General features: G+C 36.2%; 1 protein-coding gene across 2 annotated transcripts in view; it reads left to right on the forward strand.

Moving 5' to 3' along the window:
- Window positions 1–19,818, forward strand: part of ENPP1 (ectonucleotide pyrophosphatase/phosphodiesterase 1) — a 53,738-nt gene that overhangs the window by 29,833 nt on the left and 4,087 nt on the right. Inside the window, exons 7-21 of one of the 2 annotated variants that reach the window (XM_038130979.1) lie at window positions 144–223; window positions 1,535–1,654; window positions 2,804–2,913; window positions 4,071–4,136; window positions 4,444–4,516; window positions 6,031–6,139; window positions 7,355–7,486; window positions 9,097–9,128; window positions 10,370–10,497; window positions 11,512–11,581; window positions 13,518–13,605; window positions 14,477–14,652; window positions 15,153–15,204; window positions 15,496–15,552; window positions 17,576–17,706. In XM_038130979.1, coding sequence (XP_037986907.1) covers window positions 144–223; window positions 1,535–1,654; window positions 2,804–2,913; window positions 4,071–4,136; window positions 4,444–4,516; window positions 6,031–6,139; window positions 7,355–7,486; window positions 9,097–9,128; window positions 10,370–10,497; window positions 11,512–11,581; window positions 13,518–13,605; window positions 14,477–14,652; window positions 15,153–15,204; window positions 15,496–15,512 — 1,253 coding nt within the window. In that variant the 3' untranslated portion in view covers window positions 15,513–15,552; window positions 17,576–17,706. Of the gene's footprint in view, window positions 1–143; window positions 224–1,534; window positions 1,655–2,803; window positions 2,914–4,070; window positions 4,137–4,443; window positions 4,517–6,030; window positions 6,140–7,354; window positions 7,487–9,096; window positions 9,129–10,369; window positions 10,498–11,511; window positions 11,582–13,517; window positions 13,606–14,476; window positions 14,653–15,152; window positions 15,205–15,495; window positions 15,553–17,575; window positions 17,731–19,020; window positions 19,157–19,818 lie in introns of those variants that run through there. The other variant, XM_038130978.1, reaches the window with a different exon arrangement.

Raw genomic sequence — 19,818 nt, forward strand, 5'->3', positions numbered from 1 at the left:
TTAAGTCCACAATTTTGAAGAGTGAAAACTTTCTGGAAATATATTATATTTTTTTTTTTTTAATAGCTATACATTGTCATGAGAGAAACTTGCAAGATTTTTATTTCAGTAATTTTGCTGACTTTCTTTGTTACTTCCTCTAGAGAAATGTGGAACATACACTTCCAGTATGAGACCAGTGTATCCTTCAAAAACCTTTCCCAACCATTACTCCATTGTCACAGTAAGAATTCTTGTATAATATGTTTCCACTACTGTTCATTATCAAGTTTTCTCCAAGGGAATAGTCTATTTTGATGCATTATTAAAATTTGCTTTCCCTTCAGAATAGGAAAAATTATGTATTATATTTAGGTAACTTAGGTTAACAGCTATTATAAAACACCACAGCTAAGTGGCCAGATCTAATATTAGCAAATCCAGTCCTCCAAGAGTAGCTGTGAAAAATCCCACATAGCAAAAAGTTCACATCACTTCAAAACTCCTCATTTGTGTAAATATTTCCACTAAATTGCAGTTTCCACTCTTGCAGTGGGAGCAGCCTAACTGCTTTAAGTTGCCAACCTTATTCCACTTCATTAAGGTAGCCTGGCATGATGAAAAGAAGGGTATGAAATGAGAGGAGAGATTTTAGCATCATGCTGATATTGGCTCTGTGTGATGGACTGTACCTAAGCCTGCACAGAAATGTCACAAAGCTGATCTTGTAAATTTGACACCTCTTGCATGTAGGAAGAAAAATAAAAATTTATGTTTTCAATACAAATGCAGTGTTGGAATCCAGGACATCCTTTTTAGTTTCATCATGCCACAACTAAAATTCAATCAAATAGTAGGATCTGCACTTTCTTATCTTTCCAGTTTGTCAAGACCTTTGGTTGGGAGCATAAGGTCAGGAATTAGGTGCTTAATTGTGTAATCCTCACAAATCTCTATGACTGAATATGCAACTAACAGTTGTTAATCACGCCCAGCAGCCATGTGAGGTGTACAGGGCAGAGGTTTATCTCCACTCCTCATTCTTGTTAAAAGTAGCAAGGTCCTAATGGTGGTGGTGTTTTATCCCTTATAAGTGTAAAAAGGAGCTAGTCTGATTAAAGACAGAGCACAAAGTCTGCAAAAACTACCCAACACTTGCTGCCTGCACTTCTTTGACTGCTTATGTAATGGTTTTCTAGAACCAGAGCTTTTGCTCATGTGATAGAAGTGTAGCATAGGTAATTGCTTTATCTTTGGTACTAAAGATACAACAAATGTGTGAATTCAAACAGTGTATTTCAGTTTGATCCCAAAGGACAGTGCCCAATATTTTTAATATTCATTAAAAATTCACTGAGAAGCAAATAAGGGTTGGAAGGTAGGGCTTGGATGCAATGAGATGATGATGCTAAATTTGGGTCCTGAGCTGCTGGTGGAGTAGAAGTCACCAGCAGAGTGACTGTTCAAGGGATATATTTGTCTAAAGGACATGTCTGAATAGCTGGAAGGTTCTTTTTCTTTAGAGCATTGCAACAAGGCATACTCTCAATTACAGGGGCTGTATCCTGAATCTCATGGTATAATTGATAATAAGATGTATGACCCCAAAAGAAACGCGTCCTTCACCCTTAAAAGTGAGGAGAAGTTTAATCCACAGTGGTACCAAGGCCAGCCTGTAAGTATTAATACCCTTCTGAGAATGTGCATCACCCTGTTATGTTACTTAATATGGCTTGGATGCATAGTGATGTTGAAAGAGAACTGAGGGTAAATCTAAGTCAGCCAAGAAGCGTTACTCAGCACCGCTAGGAATTGCCGTACTAGAGCCAAAAAATAACAAATGAAACAAAATGTAACAGCTTTTGTTGAACTTAAACGGAATTTTCCCTAAGGAGAATGCTGACTTAAAATAGCTAATCTAGCTACCAGATTTTCATCTGTTTTTATGAGTGGGCTTGCAGTTAACTTCTGTGAGGAAATCAACAGACCAAGAAGATTGAGTAATAAGAAGCACTAATAAAGGTTTATGCTCTGCTTAAATTACTTATAAGTCCAAAGATGTGGTTTTAAAATAAATTGTCTCAGCTCGATCATATACCTATGGCAAAACTGATGAGATTGCCTTGGAAATTAAGTGGCATGGAAAAATTTGAGGAAGAATATTTGAAGAATAGCAAGGAACAAGATGTAAATATTTAGTGTGTGGGGAAGACTGGATTTTTTGGTTGTTGTTTGGTTTTTCTTTGTTGTTGCTTGTTTTGTTTTGTTTGTTTTGTTTTATTTGGTTGTTATTTTTTTCCTTGAGGAAAGAACACACAGGTGTAGAACTTGCAGGCCACTGAGAATAGAGTGATGTATGAGTAAGGCAGGAAAGATGCAGAAGGTATAAATCTGTAAACCATGAAAGCAGCAGTAAAATCAAAAGAACTGACCAAAATGCTGTTTCTGTATGTCAAGAGTGTGTGAGACATATGTCCTTGGAATATTCCCACCCCTTCTTTTGTCACTGTTTTCTGAGGCATTTCCCCTTCCCAGTGTTCAGCCATGGCTCTACCATTGCATTTCTGCTAATGGTTCCTACCTCTGTCCTGGCTCTCCGTGGCATTGCAGCAGCAGGGATGCGAGGGTTTGCCACAAGGAATCAGCCTACAAGGTGCAGCTGGGCTGCAGATAGCGATAACAGGCAAGATGGACTGGAGTGCTCCATGAAACGATTGGGTTCTGATCTTGCTGAAGGGTGTGCAGTTGGTGAGGGGGCCGTGAGCCTGGTGGGCTCTCGGCTGATTTGGTGACGGGTGCTAACATGGTGAATGTTCTCCGGCAGGTTTGGCTCACAGCCATGTACCAAGGGCTGAAAGCAGGGACATTCTTCTGGCCTGGGTCTGATGTAGCAGTGAATGGAACCTTCCCAAACCTGTATGAAATATACAATAGGTATGTAAATGCCTGTGTCTCAGAGGAATATTTGACTTTAACGATTGCAGTGGGACAGATGCCAGAGAAAGCATATCTTTTTCCCTGCTTTTCTAAATAAATTTGTACATTGGGGAAAAAAGCTAGGATCCAATTAACTTTGTTTCAGTATAATGTAGAGCCTGTGTTTAGTTATCTTTTCCGTCCTCAAGAAATGGTAAGATGTGTAAAAATCAGCTTTAAGCATAACCAGCTTTGAAGCTCTAGTGCTCTATTTATACAAACCTTTTGTGGCTGGTGTAGAATATTTCAATCCAAACTTCTCATGAGTGAATGGATCAGGCTTTGATATGATATTGTCTTTGGAAACTAAAGTTTTACTGTTGATTGTGGTAAGCTATTCCAATTTAAAATTATTTTCATTGCAGATTTTGAAAATATTAAGGCACTCATATTTTAGTCAGTGATTGCTCTTCACGGCAGTTAAACATTTTCTGCTTAATGAAAATGTTTATCACCATTTATTTAATAATCTCAAATCTTGCCCAAGAAATCAGGCTTCTCATTTCTATTTTAGGATCATTTTCTCTTCTTACACCCTTCATACAGGATGGAATTTTTGATTCTTGATTTGCTGCTTATATTTTCTTCCCTAGGAACTGATGATGCACTGTTACTTGAACGTGTGTTAAACATGAATACTTACTTTGTGGGTGCCTCATGTTGTTAAAGGTCAATGTGCTTATTGTTGGTCTGCTTCAGTAATTGATTTAGAGATCTACTTTGTAACATAATATGAGAAACTTTTATTCAACCTATTTAAATTTAAAATACCCAACCCTACTCCTAAACTAGGATTTTTTCAAAACATAGTATAGGAATAAAACCCTGCATGTGACTTTGCACCTTGAGGCCAATTATTTGGTTTGTATAACAAGCATAAGCACTACTGGGAGCATTATTCTAATCATATTGGGGACAATATTCAAGGGAGATTCAGATCAGGCCATGAATTCCTGTAAAATCAGGCAATTAGGATAGACAAATTTGTATCCTGCTAAAAAGCCTATAAGGATTTTTTTTTCTTCTAAAGTACAGTGATTTTTTGGTAATGTGTGGCTAAAAGATTTAGCTCTTGGAAACACATGGTTGGTTGATATTGTATTATTTTGATGCAGCTCAATCCCGTTTGAAGAAAGAGTGGTGACTGTCCTTCGCTGGCTGCAGCTACCTGAAGATGAAAGGTAGGTATACATTCGTGAGTGTGAGTTCCTGTTTGAGTGGTACTGCAATGAATTACTTTGTAAACACAATTTCTATTTTAAACAATATCTTATGCTTTATTCTAACAATGTTAGAATATTATTTAGTGCAAACCTGTTTCTATGACTGAAAACTTTTTATATTAAGTTACTTCTCTCAGTTTAATGTATTTTCCCTCTGAATGACAGCGTTGTTTCCAATATGTGATCTCCATTGTTGAAATATAATCTCTTCAAACTGTCTCAACATGTATGTAAAATATTACATTTTTGGTACCGTTTGATATAGACCACACTTTTACACTCTGTATTTAGAAGAACCAGATTCCTCGGGCCATAAGTTTGGACCAGTAAGCAGTGGAGTAAGTAATTTTGTAGTTTCTTAATTTTTTTTTTAGTAAGCCTAATTTTTATATTCTTTATTTCAATAACTTTTAAATTATCAGTGTATGATTGGGTATTATGTTCTTTTATCTGCTCCTACTTATTAATGGTTCATATTGATTTTTGGCAGGGGAGGGGAATGGGAACAGAAAATGTGTATAATTTCAATTTAGCAAGAACAGAGGTTTGCATAACAATGTCCAAGTTGTGATGGTTAAGTATTCATGATACAATTGTCATTCATTTCCCCCCAGTCTCTGTGCTAAGGTTAGGTGGATTTTGGCTTTATTTCCCTGCAGTTGTAATTTATGCCTTCTCAGGAAGAGACAGATAAAAGGAACATTGGCCTCATCACAGTCTGTGATTTATTATATAAGTAAGAAGCCTTTGGGACTGCTATTGTCTTAAAAAGCACTGAATAGCTTTACATTTTAAAATACCAAAGTGAAAAATTCAAAGGAAAAAGTTCTTGGAAATTCAGGACCTTTGTAAAATTCTCCCATCTTGAACAGTCAGGGAGTTTAGGTGTCCTAAGTAGGTATTTGGCTTCAGTAGTGACAAGAGTAAAAAAGCTCTTGCCAATTCCTCTTGAGCTGGGAGTAGTTGCTATTTGTGTAAGGAAGTAGCAGACGTAATTAGAACTGCAGTATAGGGAGCTTGATTAAATTGGTTATCTTTTTATTTGCTTAATAAGTGGATCTAAAGTTCTGTATGTCAGGAATGCTCTGTAGAGAAAGAGTCTGAGGATTTGCATATAGTCTCTGCAGGAGCATCTCTTCTTTGTTGATACAAAGCAAGACAGTTTGTACTAGTAGTTCAGCAAGGTGACAGAATTACTTTATTGGAAAACACTTTTTTTTTAACCTCGCAAGTATTCAAAAGTAGCTCCAGTGCTGTACCTCTGCAAGTGAGCCAGGGCCCCAGACCCCTGATCACAAGCAGTGCTAGACTGGTGGTTCACTGTTTGGCTTTTTCAGTTTCTTTAAAGTTGTTTGACTGGTCTCAGAGCACAATTTCAAGGACAGTTTGCTTCAATTCCCAACAGGAACTTTGAGGAAGGGTATTGCAGGCTTGGCTTCCTCTGTTCTGTCCAGCACATCAGTATCTACACCCTTTGTCATTCCCTGCTGTCCTTGGTTGTGCCCAAGCACAAGGCAACAAGCATCCTCAATTTCATACTTTAAAACCCCCCTCACTGGTTATAATCTGTGAGGTGTTTTTTGTTTGATGCTTTTTTTTGGTTTTTTTTTCCTTCTTTTAAAGCATCTGCAACTGAAATAGCACATAAAAATGTGAAGCTGTGTCATGGTGCAGTATGCAGAAAAAAAATTGGGCTAAGTTCTGTATAGCGCAGATATAGCCAATCTTTTGTAGGTGGAGGTAACTCTGAACAGTGCAGGTGATATGCAGTCTGCAGGCTCTCATTTTTATTTAGACGTATTTAACAGTATTTTTAACACTTACTTTACACATTCCTATTTTTGTCTTGCAGGTCATTATGGCATTACAGAGAGTGGACAAAATAGTAGGGATGCTGATGGATGGTCTAAAGCAAATGAACTTGCACAAATGCCTGAACATCATTTTTATATCAGATCATGGTAAATTTGATTTAATAAAATATATCAGAACTTTGAAGAGCTGTCTTTATAAAGTAATATTCTGAATTTATACTTATATGTTTCTGGCAAGGTTAACAAAGCAAGTAATACCTATAAAATATGTTATATATTATCAAGATGATGTGACAGATAATCAGTATGAAAGAGAGTCAGACTATTTTATGAAGGGGTAAAGAAGTGGAGAATATAGGAAGGAAATAAGTATTTTTCATATTTTATTTGTAATTCCTTTTGTGACTATTACCAGATAATGAAAGAAATAAAATAAAAAATGTGAACTGTGAAAAAATAGATTTAATTTTCTTCTGTCTTTTAACTACACTGCACAACAACAGTTTATAAACTGCTGAGGAACTGAAAAGACAAGCCATATCTTCCTTTTTATTATCAGTTCCTTTATATGTTATTAGAAGACTGTGAATATGAAACTTTGATTTACTTGTCTAGCTTTTCTGTATATCTGGAATTATTTCTATAAGTTACATATTTTGGCTTTTTTTCCCCTAGTTCTTTTCTTGACAAATTAAATATAAGCACACTGTCATGCAGCACAAAATTGACTTGCAAAGCTCTTTGCCCCAGGAAATGATGCAAGGCAAATATCTGTACAGGCTTTTAAAAATTATGACATTAATGGAGCATAAACCTGCCAGGAATTATTTAAAGTAGGAGTTTAAATGCAATAAACAACTCAAAGCCACTTTTTGAAAACTGATAAAGAACACTGGGAGAAAGACCAGTCAATAATTCGGTATGTACTGAACATTATTAGGTAGGATACTGGGCTGAATTAATATTACTCCTGTTCTTAGGCTCATAAGAGTTCTTTTCCCTTTAGAGAAGAAAGTTTGTCTATTTATTAAATTGAACAGTCTTTCTCAGATGCGGAATTGGCTGATAGTGTTTATCTGTGCTTGGTTTTTTGTCTTCTGTATGTGGGTATTATGGTCTTCTTGGGTCAGATACTTTGGGATTGCTGATAGAAATCAGTAAAATAGTAATTTTAGTAAGAAAATTAGTAAGAAATCAGTAAGATTTAAAAATAATTAAATAGACTTAAAAATAGTAAGAAATCAGAAAAATAGTAATTTTTCCGGTGTTTTTGACTTCTACAATTAAAGTTACATGTCTCCTTAGCAAGGTGACTCTACACTGATATTCCCATTTTAAAAGAAAATGTATTTCCTTTTACAGGGATGGAAGTGGGGAGCTGCAGAAAAACAGCATATCTGAACAACTATCTGGACAATGTCCAAGATTTCATAGTTGTACCCGGTCCTGCAGCTCGCCTAAGACCTAATAATGTTCCAGATGAGTATTTCTCTTGTATGTAGTTGCTAAACTAACTTTTGTTCTTGTGTTACATGTTTTTGTACTTTTCAAATACAAACTTAGGATCCACATATTCCATCAGTAAACTTGAGTGAATGCCACTTAGCGACAATCTGGACAATGATGAAGGGGAAATACTGAGTAGTGTGTGTACTTGTGTTTTTAAAGACCATTTGACTTTCCAAGTCTGAAAGTATATTTTAATCCCACATTCAAATACATGAAAACACTTCGCGGGCTGCCTCAAAGTTACCAACTGCAAACGCCTCGTGCCTTGTGAATGGCATTCCTTTGAATAGGATCCTGTGCACAAGACAGCCCAAAAATCATTCTTTCACATCTCACCTCATTCCCTAATTTATTAAGTTTTGCTTAAATTTGCAATATTTTTGTCTTAGAGAAGTGTTAAATTGTTACTATAATTTATATATTGACTATTATGTTTCCTAGTTACAAAAAAATTGGCCTAATGGTCTGACAGAAATTGAGTAAACTGCAAGAAAACATAAATAATAAAACTGAGTAAAATCAATGAATACTTACAAATTTTAAACTCTGATTTGTTAAGCAGTCTTATTTTAGGTGAACATTTAATCTCTGCAATTTTTGGTACTTTTTATTGTTGAGTTCAGGAGCATTCTTCATGTTTCATAGTATTTTTTGGGGGAGTTGGGTCATTTTTCTGTCGAGATTATTGTTCTCTGTGCCCTTTAAAACTTTTAGACCTCAACCCCAGCGACTTTGTCCTGTTTACTTCACTGCTTGATGCTATTCTAAACTGTTTTAAATGTTTACTTGGAGAACATGAACTTGAGAAATGCAGTGTCAGGTTCTCCCTGGAGAAGTCCAGGAAAAGTGGCACATCTCCTTTAGATGTGTGCTCCGTTACAATGAAGGAGCATAGCTGTCTTTGTAGCACGGCGTGTATCTGTGCAGGAATTATGAATGGTTCTATTGCCAGGGTAATCCTTTAGGTACTTGTGTCAAGTGTTGGATATCAGAGTCAGGACAGAGTAACTGTGAAATGTAGTGTGCCTGTGTTACACAAAATGTCAAATTACATGATGTAATGGTCTCTTTTGGCTTGAGCCTGAGCATCTGAAACTTAGCCAGCTGGTGCTTGGCTTTCTTTCTAAGGATATTTGCTAAACAAAACTGCTGTCCTCGTATATTTTGCATTTGTGTATTTTTCTTTAAAGGCTTATTAGCAAAGAAAAATTCACCTTGATTAACACAGTCTTTAGTTGCTTTTTTCTGAAAACTTGCTTCTTGGATTATTTTCTAACTGTGGCTGATATAGTTTAAATGTAAGTATAGTTAACTTTTAACTAATAAATTTAACTAAAGTCTAACTAATATAGTTTAAATTTAAAGCTGTAAATAAGTAATCAAGGGGAAGAGAGGCTGAACTGAAATTTTATAAAAGCAATACTTGACAGTTTAGGGATTGTCTTGCTCTATATGGTTTTCACTCTGGAAAAATAATTTCTTACACCCAGAAACTTACTGAAACTTATAATTTCTATTATGTGATGGGAATGTTTTCATTTTACATCTGATCTTTTTAAACTTAGGTGACTAATACTTACATATGATTCTTCCAGTTAATTATGAAGACCTTGTGAGAAACCTCACGGTAAGTGTTATCTTATCTAGCTTAATTTCTGCTGATATTTACAGGTATTTTATAGCATTAGCTGTTTGCTGGGCAACTTATATACTATGTGTACTTCGATTCAGTGACAAGATGAGGGGACATAATCTTATACTGCACCAGGGGAGGTTTAGGTTGGACATCTGGAAGAATTTTTTCTAGTTGACAGGGTGATGTTTAGTCATAGTTGTACTTGATGATCTCAGAGGTCTTTTCCAACCTAATTGATTTTGTGTGTGACCTTTGGTTAACAGCAACAACAACAAAAGTAGTTCCACACAGGGAAGGTGAAATTTAATAAGATGACATACAGCTACTGGGTTGTGCATTAACTAAAGCTTTGTGTTCATTTCCCTGTATCGTGTTTCTCTTCCAACTGGAGAACTTGTGGATCTGGACCATACTAGCTGAGGGCCACATCAGTGTAAAGTTCAGCTCTGTTGCCAGGACACACACAGGATTTTCTTGCTCATACCTTTTTGATAAAGAGCTTTGAGAGAGGATATCAAATTTTCTTTTTTTTTTTTTTTTTTTTTTTTTTTTTTGGGGGGTGTCAGTTGCAGTGTAATGAATTTGCTTTTTTGCTCTGTCCCTGGCTTCCGTTCTCATCCCTGCACCGTAATCTGTTTGCCTCTCATTTGTGCAGACACTGCTGTTGGTGAGAACAATACTGTTTGTATAGATTACTTCAGTATTCAAAAATTCCAATATTACAGTAGAGATTTTGTTTTGTGGGTATTTTTTTTTCATTTTAAAAATCATTAATGGATCTTGGTTCATAAAAAAGTTTATTTGTCCCTGTGTGATCAGTTTAAAAATCCTAAATGTCTGTTACCTTCCCTATTACAGAGCAATAGACTTTTTTGCCCTGGACAATCTTTTATCACTTGTGAAAGTATTGTGATGTTCATGTCTTAGTGTAATCCTTTATTAATTCTATGCAGTACAGTTTGGTTCTATACAACTGTAGGCTGTAAGTTTTGTCCATAATGCAGTATTAAATATATTTTAATAACTATTGAATCCAAAACCAGTCAGTATTTGTGATTTAAGTATTCATTCATATGTCTCAGATCTTATGACTCCAAACCCGGTGGAGTTACGTTGTTCTTAGTGGAAGTTATTGCAGATCATTTGCAATTGATGTGCTTTGTAAGAACTGTGCATGACATAAAATACTCATTTCACCAAAATTTCATTTTGTTTAAATTGAAACATTTCAGTGCATAAAACCAAACCAGCCTTTCAAAGCTTATATGAAGCAGCTGCTGCCCAAGCGTTTCCATTATTCCTATAATGACAGGATCGAACCGCTGCACTTTTATTTAGACTCCCAGTGGCAGCTTGCTCGGTAAGTTTCAGTTCTCAGTACCCAACTGTACTACAAATAATTTATTGTTTTCTCTTCCAAGTGCTTAGAGTTCAGTGATAGCTGTTAGAGTGTGATATTCTTGTTTGTCATAGCAAAGGGAGATTGCAAAGGAACAATGCATGCTTTTTTCTGCAGATTTTGCTGGCCTGGGGAGGCTAAATTGTAAACTGGCATCTATTGATATTCTGCCTGCTGGGTATGGAGGTAGTGGCAGGTTAGAAACTAAGGTTCTCACTCTCAGATGCTTGAGCACATCTTGCCATGCTGTAGGAATTTCCAAAGTGACTCCATGAACACAGAGCATGTAAATAATTTCTAGATTAAATCAGTCTTGTCAGTCATTGAACTTACTGAGTCCATGGTAGTTAATTATTTTGTGTTTTAATTAAAGAATTTACAAGTCCCAGAACAGTGGTAATTTTGAACACCTCTGTGATACTTCAGGGCTTTCATCATGGAAGAGTTTTTCAGTGCACCTCTTCAATAAGTCCTGTTGTGTAACACTATAGATATGTGCGAGTTGTGCAAATCAGGTTTGGGTTAATAGAACTGAGTGTTTACATAGTGTGTATGGACCCAGCACAGGTTGGATGTTTGTTTTTATTAGACTGTAAGATTCCTGTCTCAATGATCTAAATTAGATTAGTTTTTTTATCATAAAAATATTGAGAATATACTTAAAGTACTGTAAAGTTGTTACTCAAGTGACAGTGAAATGAAAATCTGTTAGCCTGAAATGAATTTTTTTTTCATTTGTCATGTGCTTTGACTTTAAATGACTCTGATAGAAACATGAAAATTCCAAAGGGATAACATTTGAGAGAAAATTACTATTCTGATTTTAAAGGCATTCTCTTTCCAAGCACTAAAGTCTTCTCATTCTCTATGGATAATTCTCTAAGTATCTTTTAACAGAGAAGTAAATACGTCATCATTAAATGTACTTTATGCTGATGTGAATTGTGAGTTATATAAACTGTGTATTTTTAATAGAAAACCACTTGAGATTAAAAGCTGCAAAGGTGGATTCCATGGCTCAGACAATCGCTTCCCCAATATGCAGGTGAGGTTTAAACTTACATTAGCTCTTATTTTTAGTTCCCTCTGTTTCCAAATGCTGTGTTTGCTGAGTGTTGAGTTTGTTTGTTTGTTTTTTTATTTGGTTGGTTGATTTAGGGTCTGTGATATTATTTCATCTGCAGTTAAAGAAATAAAACAATTATAGGACTGATATTGTCATGTGCTGGATAACCCATAAAAATAAGGAGAGTCTTGAACTTCTCTTTAATGACAAATGGGAAAAGATCATAGGGAAACATGAAATCAGATCCTTAGTTTCAACTAATTTGGGAAAGTCACTTAACCTATCCTCTGCCTTAGTTTCTGCTATCAATAAAATGAAAGCCAATATTCTTGATTTCAAAAAGCTGTTTTCAGGATTGAAATCCACAAACCATTGTGAGGAACTTGGAACTATTACAGTGAATATGTGTAAACACTTTTATAAAGAGAACTTTGTAAGTCTTCTCATGAAACTTGTTTTCATAATTTTCTTTCTTAAAAGCCTTTTTTTTTCTTTTCATGTGTCATAGAGTTATATAATGTTGGCACCAAACTGTTTTTAAAAAAGTCTTATTATTGTATCAATTTACCCTTCCAGGCTTATATTTCTTCCCTGATTTGACAATGGAAAACCTGTTGACAGTGTTTCTAGTAATGGGTTGCAATCAGCAAGCCACGTGATGCCATATGTACTCCATCTCTCTCTGCTGCAGTTTGACTGTGTAAATTTTTTTTCAGTAGATTGACTCTATTCAGACCTTTTTGCAACACTTGTGATTGCCAGTTCATAGCACCCCTAAAAAGTCTTAAACCAGATATGATTTATCCTTTTTGTGGCTACCATTATAGCAGCATAACAGTATTTCATACTCTGTAACCAAAAACAACAGAAAGGAGGTAGCGTGTCCCTGCCTCATCTGGTTCAAATTAGGCTGGTTGAGTACATTATTAGCCTGCAGATTCTAGTATCAACAGTTGTAAAATAATGCCCTGTGTTATGCTTTGATCTCAATAAAAGGAGTTAAGAGTTGAGTTTTAGCCTCTGTTTTTGCCACACAGCTATGAAATCTGAGACAATTGTATTGTTCACAAAGAGCTTGGAGATCTTATCTGGGGACGAGCTATACAGTGTAAAACTCCATCAGTATCTTGATACCACAGAGGTGTGCAATCTGTTTATCTTCATTAAAATAAGCTGAATAACTGAGGACAAGTTTTAAAACAATGTTTCTGGCAGCAGTTGAGCTTAAGCATTTGTTGCCCTTGCCTCTTTGTTCATGCAGCAAACCCTGCAGTATCCTGGTGTAACATTTGTGTGGCTTCAGTGTCAAGTAGGTTGGGAAATTGAGCCAGAAGGAAAAGAGCCAGCAGGAAAAAAAAAGGAAAGGTTTTTGAGCTGGCAGCATTCCTGGATCAGGTCCAGTACAGCTCGGGAAGTGGTGCAAGAAGGAACAGCTGCAAACCAGGCATGGAAGCCTACGATCCTACCATTGCTTAAACCACTTAAAGCTTTGCTACCAACAGATGTTTTTATAGCCCAAGTTAAAAGCTTCCAAATTGTTTACAGGATGTGATACGTGACAGTTACTTTGGATCAACATTTCCATTAATTTTTTTAAAGCATTTAAGAAAATACCTTTTAATTTCTTCAAAAGCAGAGAAGAACAAGGGACATCATAAATGGCTAAAAGCAACAGTGAGACAGAATTGGGTTTCCTAGTACTGTTCTACTACTTTGAAAAATTATTCTTGTACATCTACTTTTTTTAAAAAAAGAAAAACACATGCTTTTGACTTGATACACACTGTGTTGGTAAAAAGATTAAGATTCCAAGATAAAGTTATTGGAAAAAAAAATGCCCACTGAGTATAAAGATAATTTTCATTTCAATTCATCTTAAACAGAATTCTACTGTACTTTTCTCTGTAAATCCTAGGCTATCTTTATTGGTTTTGGACCAGGATTCAAGTTTGGTACTCAAGTTGATCCATTTGAAAACATTGAAGTATATAATTTAATGTGTGGTAAGTACAATGGATGGGGGTCAGTTTTGTTCACTAAAGTACAATATCTTTTGGACACTTTAAATCTTCTAATAACAGATTGTTAAGTGTTCTCAGAAACTCATCCTTAAGAGTTGCTGCTGATTTTCACGAATCAGCTGATTGTTTTTCTGAGAAAGGGCCATCTCTAAATGATTAACAGCAGTTTAGAATCTACTGGTCTGGCTACCTTGTCTATCTCTTTTTCACTGGTCACACCGTGTATTCCTCTGGCTTTTTCAGAGCTGGTGTTTTGACTCACCACTACTAAAAATGGCTACTTCAGAATCTCTCTACCATCATGAAGGGAAACCTCCTTTCCTTCCTCTTTCAAACACAATGTTACTGTGACTCCTTATTCCTGATCTTCATTCTCCAAAATTTCATGGTTTCTCCAAAAGTCTGTCGCTAGATCTACCGCTTTCTGTTCATTTATTCCCCTTGAGATCTTCACCTGTTTTCCATGATTTCCTGCCAACTTCCCTTTCTGGTTAGAACCTATACTGCTTCTGTGAGACGAAAAGTATACCAAAGAGTTTGATCTAGAAAATGCTTAAGAGCACTGCAAATGCTTGAGATTGGTGTCTGTATTCAAGTGACTTGCTCAACCTTACAAGAAGGTTGTACCTTCTTGGTAGTTAGTACCATTGGTTTGTGCGATACTGAAGACTAGCTTAGAATGTGTGTGGCCCCTTTTAAAGAGGTTGCATTGCTTTTCTTCTTGGGTGTTATGAGCAGTAAGCAGTATAATATACTTGTAAGTATATTATATAATATACTTGTAAACACAATATAATCAGCTGTGTATGACAATCTTTCTCCTCCTTTTAATATCACTTGAATTCTTTCATAGATTTGCTCGGTGTGAAGCCAGCCCCAAACAATGGAACTCATGGACGTCTAAACCATCTATTAAAGCACCCTGTTTACGTACCCCACCATCCCAAAGAAACAAGTCATCCTACTGAGTGCTCTGTGGTTGGAGAAAGAGCCTTTTCAGTGAGCCTTGGCTGCTCCTGCAGGACCGGGGTAAGCACTAAAATGGTTAAAGTTGTAGAGGCAGATGTCTGTGTTGTATTTAAAGAGTGAAACTTTGTATTCTCCAGATAGTTTTGCAGTCTCTTACTATTGGTTTCAAAATCAACTCTTGCTTGGGGTTAGTGAGTGCTATCCTGTATTTGTGTATTAATTTTTTGCAGATTGCTTATGTTAAGTCACATTAATCTCTGAAGAGCCTGGAAAAACCCCACAGAAGCTTGATAGGGAAAGCATTCAGTTTTTGCTTGCCTCACTTAATTAATGTTGAAATTTCTGTTCTGTGAATATTGTGTTTGGACTGTGATTTTCAAGCCTGTAGATTTGCTTGTGGCAAAACCACTTTGTTACTGGAAATGCCCTGTAGTTCCTCTCCAGTACATGTCAGTGAGTTCTGTGTATGTATAACTTTCAGGGCAGAAGTTACATTTAAGCATGGTACCAACTCATAATATGCTTTGTAGAATCTCACTGCTTTTCCTTTATAATTATAGGGCTTGCCAATAAGGGATTTTCATCAGCGTTTAAATCTTACTGAAGCAGAAGGTAAGAATTTCAAATAATAATATAAAATTAAAAAGCTAACAACAACAAAACTTGTTAGTCATCAAATATTTTATGTTTTTAAACTTCTGAGCAACTCTCAAGTAAATGATGTGAAAATTCTTTGAAATACTTGCTGGAACTGGAGTCCTGCCTGGAGAATTTGTGGATGCCTCACCCCTGGAAGTGTTCAAGGCCAGGTTGGATGGGGCTTTGAACAACCTGGTCTAGTGGAAGATGTCCCTGCTCTTGACAGGGTGGTTGAAACTAGCTGGTCTTTTTGGTCTCTTGCAGCCCATACCATTCTATGATTCTCATGTTTTTGAATACAGTCCTCCTGAACCATTTCAGGTAAATGTGTATCCTTATACGTGTGTCTTTATGGCATATGTGTTATCTGTAACTTTTGACTTCTCTAGTACTGAAGTAATGAGCATTCCAGAATGGGAAGCAAGAGTGTTGTATGGGGAAGTACCTGATAGCAAATCAGTGCAAATAATGATACCTGTAATGGCAGCATACTTTTAATGAGGCATAAGGAGTATTTTACATGTTTGTTATGTGGTCTTGAGTTGTTACTTCTTTTACTTGTACTTAATTTCCATTCACTGGACATACATGTGCCATATTTAAGCTGCAGTTTGCAAGGCTGTAGATGTGCTGATGAGTCATAAAACAAAATAAACTATATTGAGCATGAAACAGGTAAAACAGCAAGTAAATAATGAAAACTGTAAATCAAAATGGAACCTAGTCCCAGGTGCTAATGCCTTTAATAGATGATATCAAGAAGATTAGGCTGCCAGAAATAGGCTGATAGAGACCTTGCCTGGTGTGGGTGTGGGTGTGTGTGTGTTCATGAAACCTTGGAGGTTTTATGCAAATAAGCTGTATTTGGCAACACCACACTATAGCTCACTATTGTTAAGAACTGGACATAAATGCCAGTTACTGGCAGGGTCCAGTATTTGCTGCTGCTTATCCAGAGCTAATTCAAGGCTTCTGTTGATTTGTGTCATTTGTCCTGAAACAAAGAGTGGATAGAGCTTTCTTGAATCTTTTCCACTAATGACAGGTCATAATTTTAAAACATGTCCCAGAACGCTTTTAAAGTAAGTCTTTCAGTATTGTAATGCTCATGAGAGCAGCAAAATAAAATCCAGTTAGAATGATACAATGTGTTTTCTCCAAAGTGTGCCATGGATTTTGCTGAAACAGACTCTGAGTATCTCTGAGGACTTTGCTTAACTTGGCTTTGAAGAAACTTGACAAGGCCAGACACAATAACATATTTCAGTTCTCTTTTGTAGAAATAGGAGCTTAAAGCTCTAAACCTACATTTTTGAAGCAGTAGGATTTTGTCTTGAATTATCAGTGAGACCTGGTATAGCCCTGTTTTGACAGTAATAATTTCATTATGAATTATATTGATTAAGAACTAATCAGATATTAAACAGCCTAGAAGTGCCTTAAGACTGTTATAGAGTTTATTAGTTACTTCAGTTTGTATGTTCTCTCATTGATTGTTGCAACTCGACAGTCTGTAAGGACAAAAAATTATAACTGCATTTTTACTTTAATGAAAAAAATATGAATTGTTTTTCCCTCATGGGTGGAGAAGTAACTGTCATAATCTTCACATTTTTTTTGGTACTGTGGAAAAAACTGTGCACATTTATTGCTCAGTTTCTTTCCCCATGTAATACATTTGCCTTAAAACTGCATAATTATTTGTGGATGGTGAGGACCTATTTAATGGAAGATATACTTTGACAACTGCTTTATAATTTTAGTCATGTAATGATTGAAGATACTTGAATTTTCAAAGGCAAAGTAATGAGTCCTTGCACAGCTGAAAATCCAATCCAATCCTTCACTGTATTGTTTATTTAGATCTCTGTATTTCCTAGTCTTTTAAATGCATTTTTATATACAACAATGTGGTTTCTACTGAAATAGGAATTTCAAATCACCAGAATTGGTTTCTCTCCCATCTAAATGTTACATAAAAGCAGATCCCACATTTTAAATTGAAACACAAAGTCAACAAAGACTTTAACTTTGTGACTTGAATTTATCTCCTGTTTTTAGCAACAAAAGGTTTTCAAATATAGGCTTAATTTGTACATAAGCTACATTTATACATGATTTGTAGTATAAATTTAAATAATTTCTTTTTACTGCCTTCATCACTTAATTTATTGTCTAGTATAGAAACTATGCCTTTGATGCAATAATGAAATTTTTTTGTCCCATTTCTGTGACTTCTGTTTGCTTGGCTGTTGAAAATTAAGGCAGCCTTAGGTGTATAAAATAGGAGGGTACTTAACAACCAGTGTTAATTGAAAAGCAATAAGCACTATTTCTGTTGCAGTTGCGAAGACAGAGGAACTTAATTTACCCTACGGACGGCCCAGGGTTCTGCAGAAAAAACATAATTACTGCCTCCTTTACCATTACCGCTACGTGAGCGGGTACAGCAGGGACTACAGGATGGCCCTGTGGAGCACGTACACTGTTGGCAGAGATGTAAGTATAAGAAGAAAGATTAGAAGCAGCCTTGAAAAGTAAAAATCTAGAGTGTCAGTTATTCCTGATGGCTTCTCATATCTGCTCATGATAAGAGTCACCGTGGTGGTGGAGTCACCATCTGCAGAGGTGCTCAGGAAAGGACTGGATTTGGCACTTAGTGCCATAGTCTAGTTCCCAAGGTGATGGTCAGTCAACTACTGGAATCAATTGTCTTAGAGGTCTTTTTGCAGCTGAAATGGGTCTGTGATATTATCTCCTAGGGAACTAAGTTGAACCACATAAGATACAAAGTGGAAATTTGTGTGAGGTTTGCTATGCCAATAAGGATTGGCTTTGACTCTTCCATTTTTCAGAGTGAAACAGTCTTGCCTCCAGATTGAGCAGATCCATCAGGAAGTGAAGAGTCCATTGCCCTTGGTATTGAACCCTATATAGGAGACTGCACTGGTAGCATAGGTCTGCTACAGCAGTCTGCAGCAGTGCTACAGCAGTGCTGTCCTTAAAACTGGCCTCAATGTTTCATAGTCTTAAAGCAGTTTGTAATGTGGCAGGATCCTTTTGAAAAACTAATCTAAGAACCATCTTGAACTGTTCATGTCCTGATATGATCCTTCTCTCAGAATATAATCCTCATTGGGAAAAAAAAAGAAATCAGTGAAAATAATGCTGGTCTTTGTGGTCCTGAACCCTATGCTTAAGATATATCTATTCAGAGTAGAGCACTGATCTGATGAATGAAAGTTTTTTTCAAGTTGGCCTTTGCAATTCCAGAAAATTTAGAAGCCAGATCATGCTTAAAAGGCATTAGGATAGTAGAGAATACTTTTAAATTATTATCTGGGAATCATAGGTTTTAAATAATGAGTGTTATAATTAAATTTAGCTAAACTTTGGGAAGATTTACTTGATCCTAAATATTTTGAGGGTAGTTGCATGAAGCAACCAGTTACTCTAACAAGTGGTCCACACATCTATCTGTCAATTATGTGAGGGTGTCTATCTGTCAGTAAATCAGGTTGTCTTCAATGGGGACCTCTAGATTCACCTTTAGAAGATGTTATCATTGACTAAAATGCTGCAGTTCTGTTCACTTTATTTCTAAGGTATATGAAGTGATGGGAGGGCTTGTTTTCCACTGACATAAGAGGAACAATTCTTGCATCTTAGTTTAGCCCTTCACACTCTTCAAGGCAGCTGCAGCCAAATATTTAGAATTCTGCAGTCCCTCATACAAAGAGAATTATTTTAAGTCAGGTTTCACAATGATACTTTCTTCTTGTTCAATAGGAAAAATGGATTTCTTCTATAGGAGCTGCCTCCAACTGTTTACATAAAGATGTTCGTATTTCACGGAATCATAACCAGACCTGTTTGTTTTACAACAATCATCCTCACCTAACTTATGGATTTCTTGCTCCTCCAAGTAAGTACTTTGTCTTCATTGTATAGCATGTCTGATGTACATGATTTGTAATGTAGCACGTGTAGTCTTTTGTAGGTTTTCTTGATACCTAATCAGAATACAAAGCAGTAGTTGATGAATTGTTGCAGTTCACTTCTGCATATGAGCAAGGAAAACACTTTAGATGCTTCAGCAGTTGGTGTGATGTCCGAGGTCACTTAGTACTTCCCAGAAGTTTTGAAGCACTTATCATGCTTCTAAAGTGGCATCTCACAGAAGAAACTGGGAGGGACATGTAGACATTAAGTAAAGTCCAGCAAGCTTGTAAAATGCAAATTCACTCTGTATGCATGGATAAATTGTTTGTGAACTGTTGCTGGCCTGATATGGAAGTATTTTATTTACTCCACTGCATTGAATACCAAGTAGCAGGTTACTTAAACATCCACATCAAACATAGTTTGCAATTTTTCAACAGAATCCTATATTTAAGCCTAGATTCTGCAGTCAGGGAAAGTTGGCCTGACATTCGTTAATTTTATTTCTCTCCCCACAATTCAGAAGCCTGTCCTGATATTTTTAAATCTCATGAAATTTGCCAACTGTACATCTGACAAGTGTAATTGCTGCTGCTACTAAGATTATTTATTTTAGGTGGAATCTGGCAGGTACTGAAACTCAGC

The sequence above is a fragment of the Motacilla alba genome, chromosome 3, assembly GCF_015832195.1.
Source record: "Motacilla alba alba isolate MOTALB_02 chromosome 3, Motacilla_alba_V1.0_pri, whole genome shotgun sequence".
Taxonomy (NCBI): domain Eukaryota; kingdom Metazoa; phylum Chordata; class Aves; order Passeriformes; family Motacillidae; genus Motacilla; species Motacilla alba.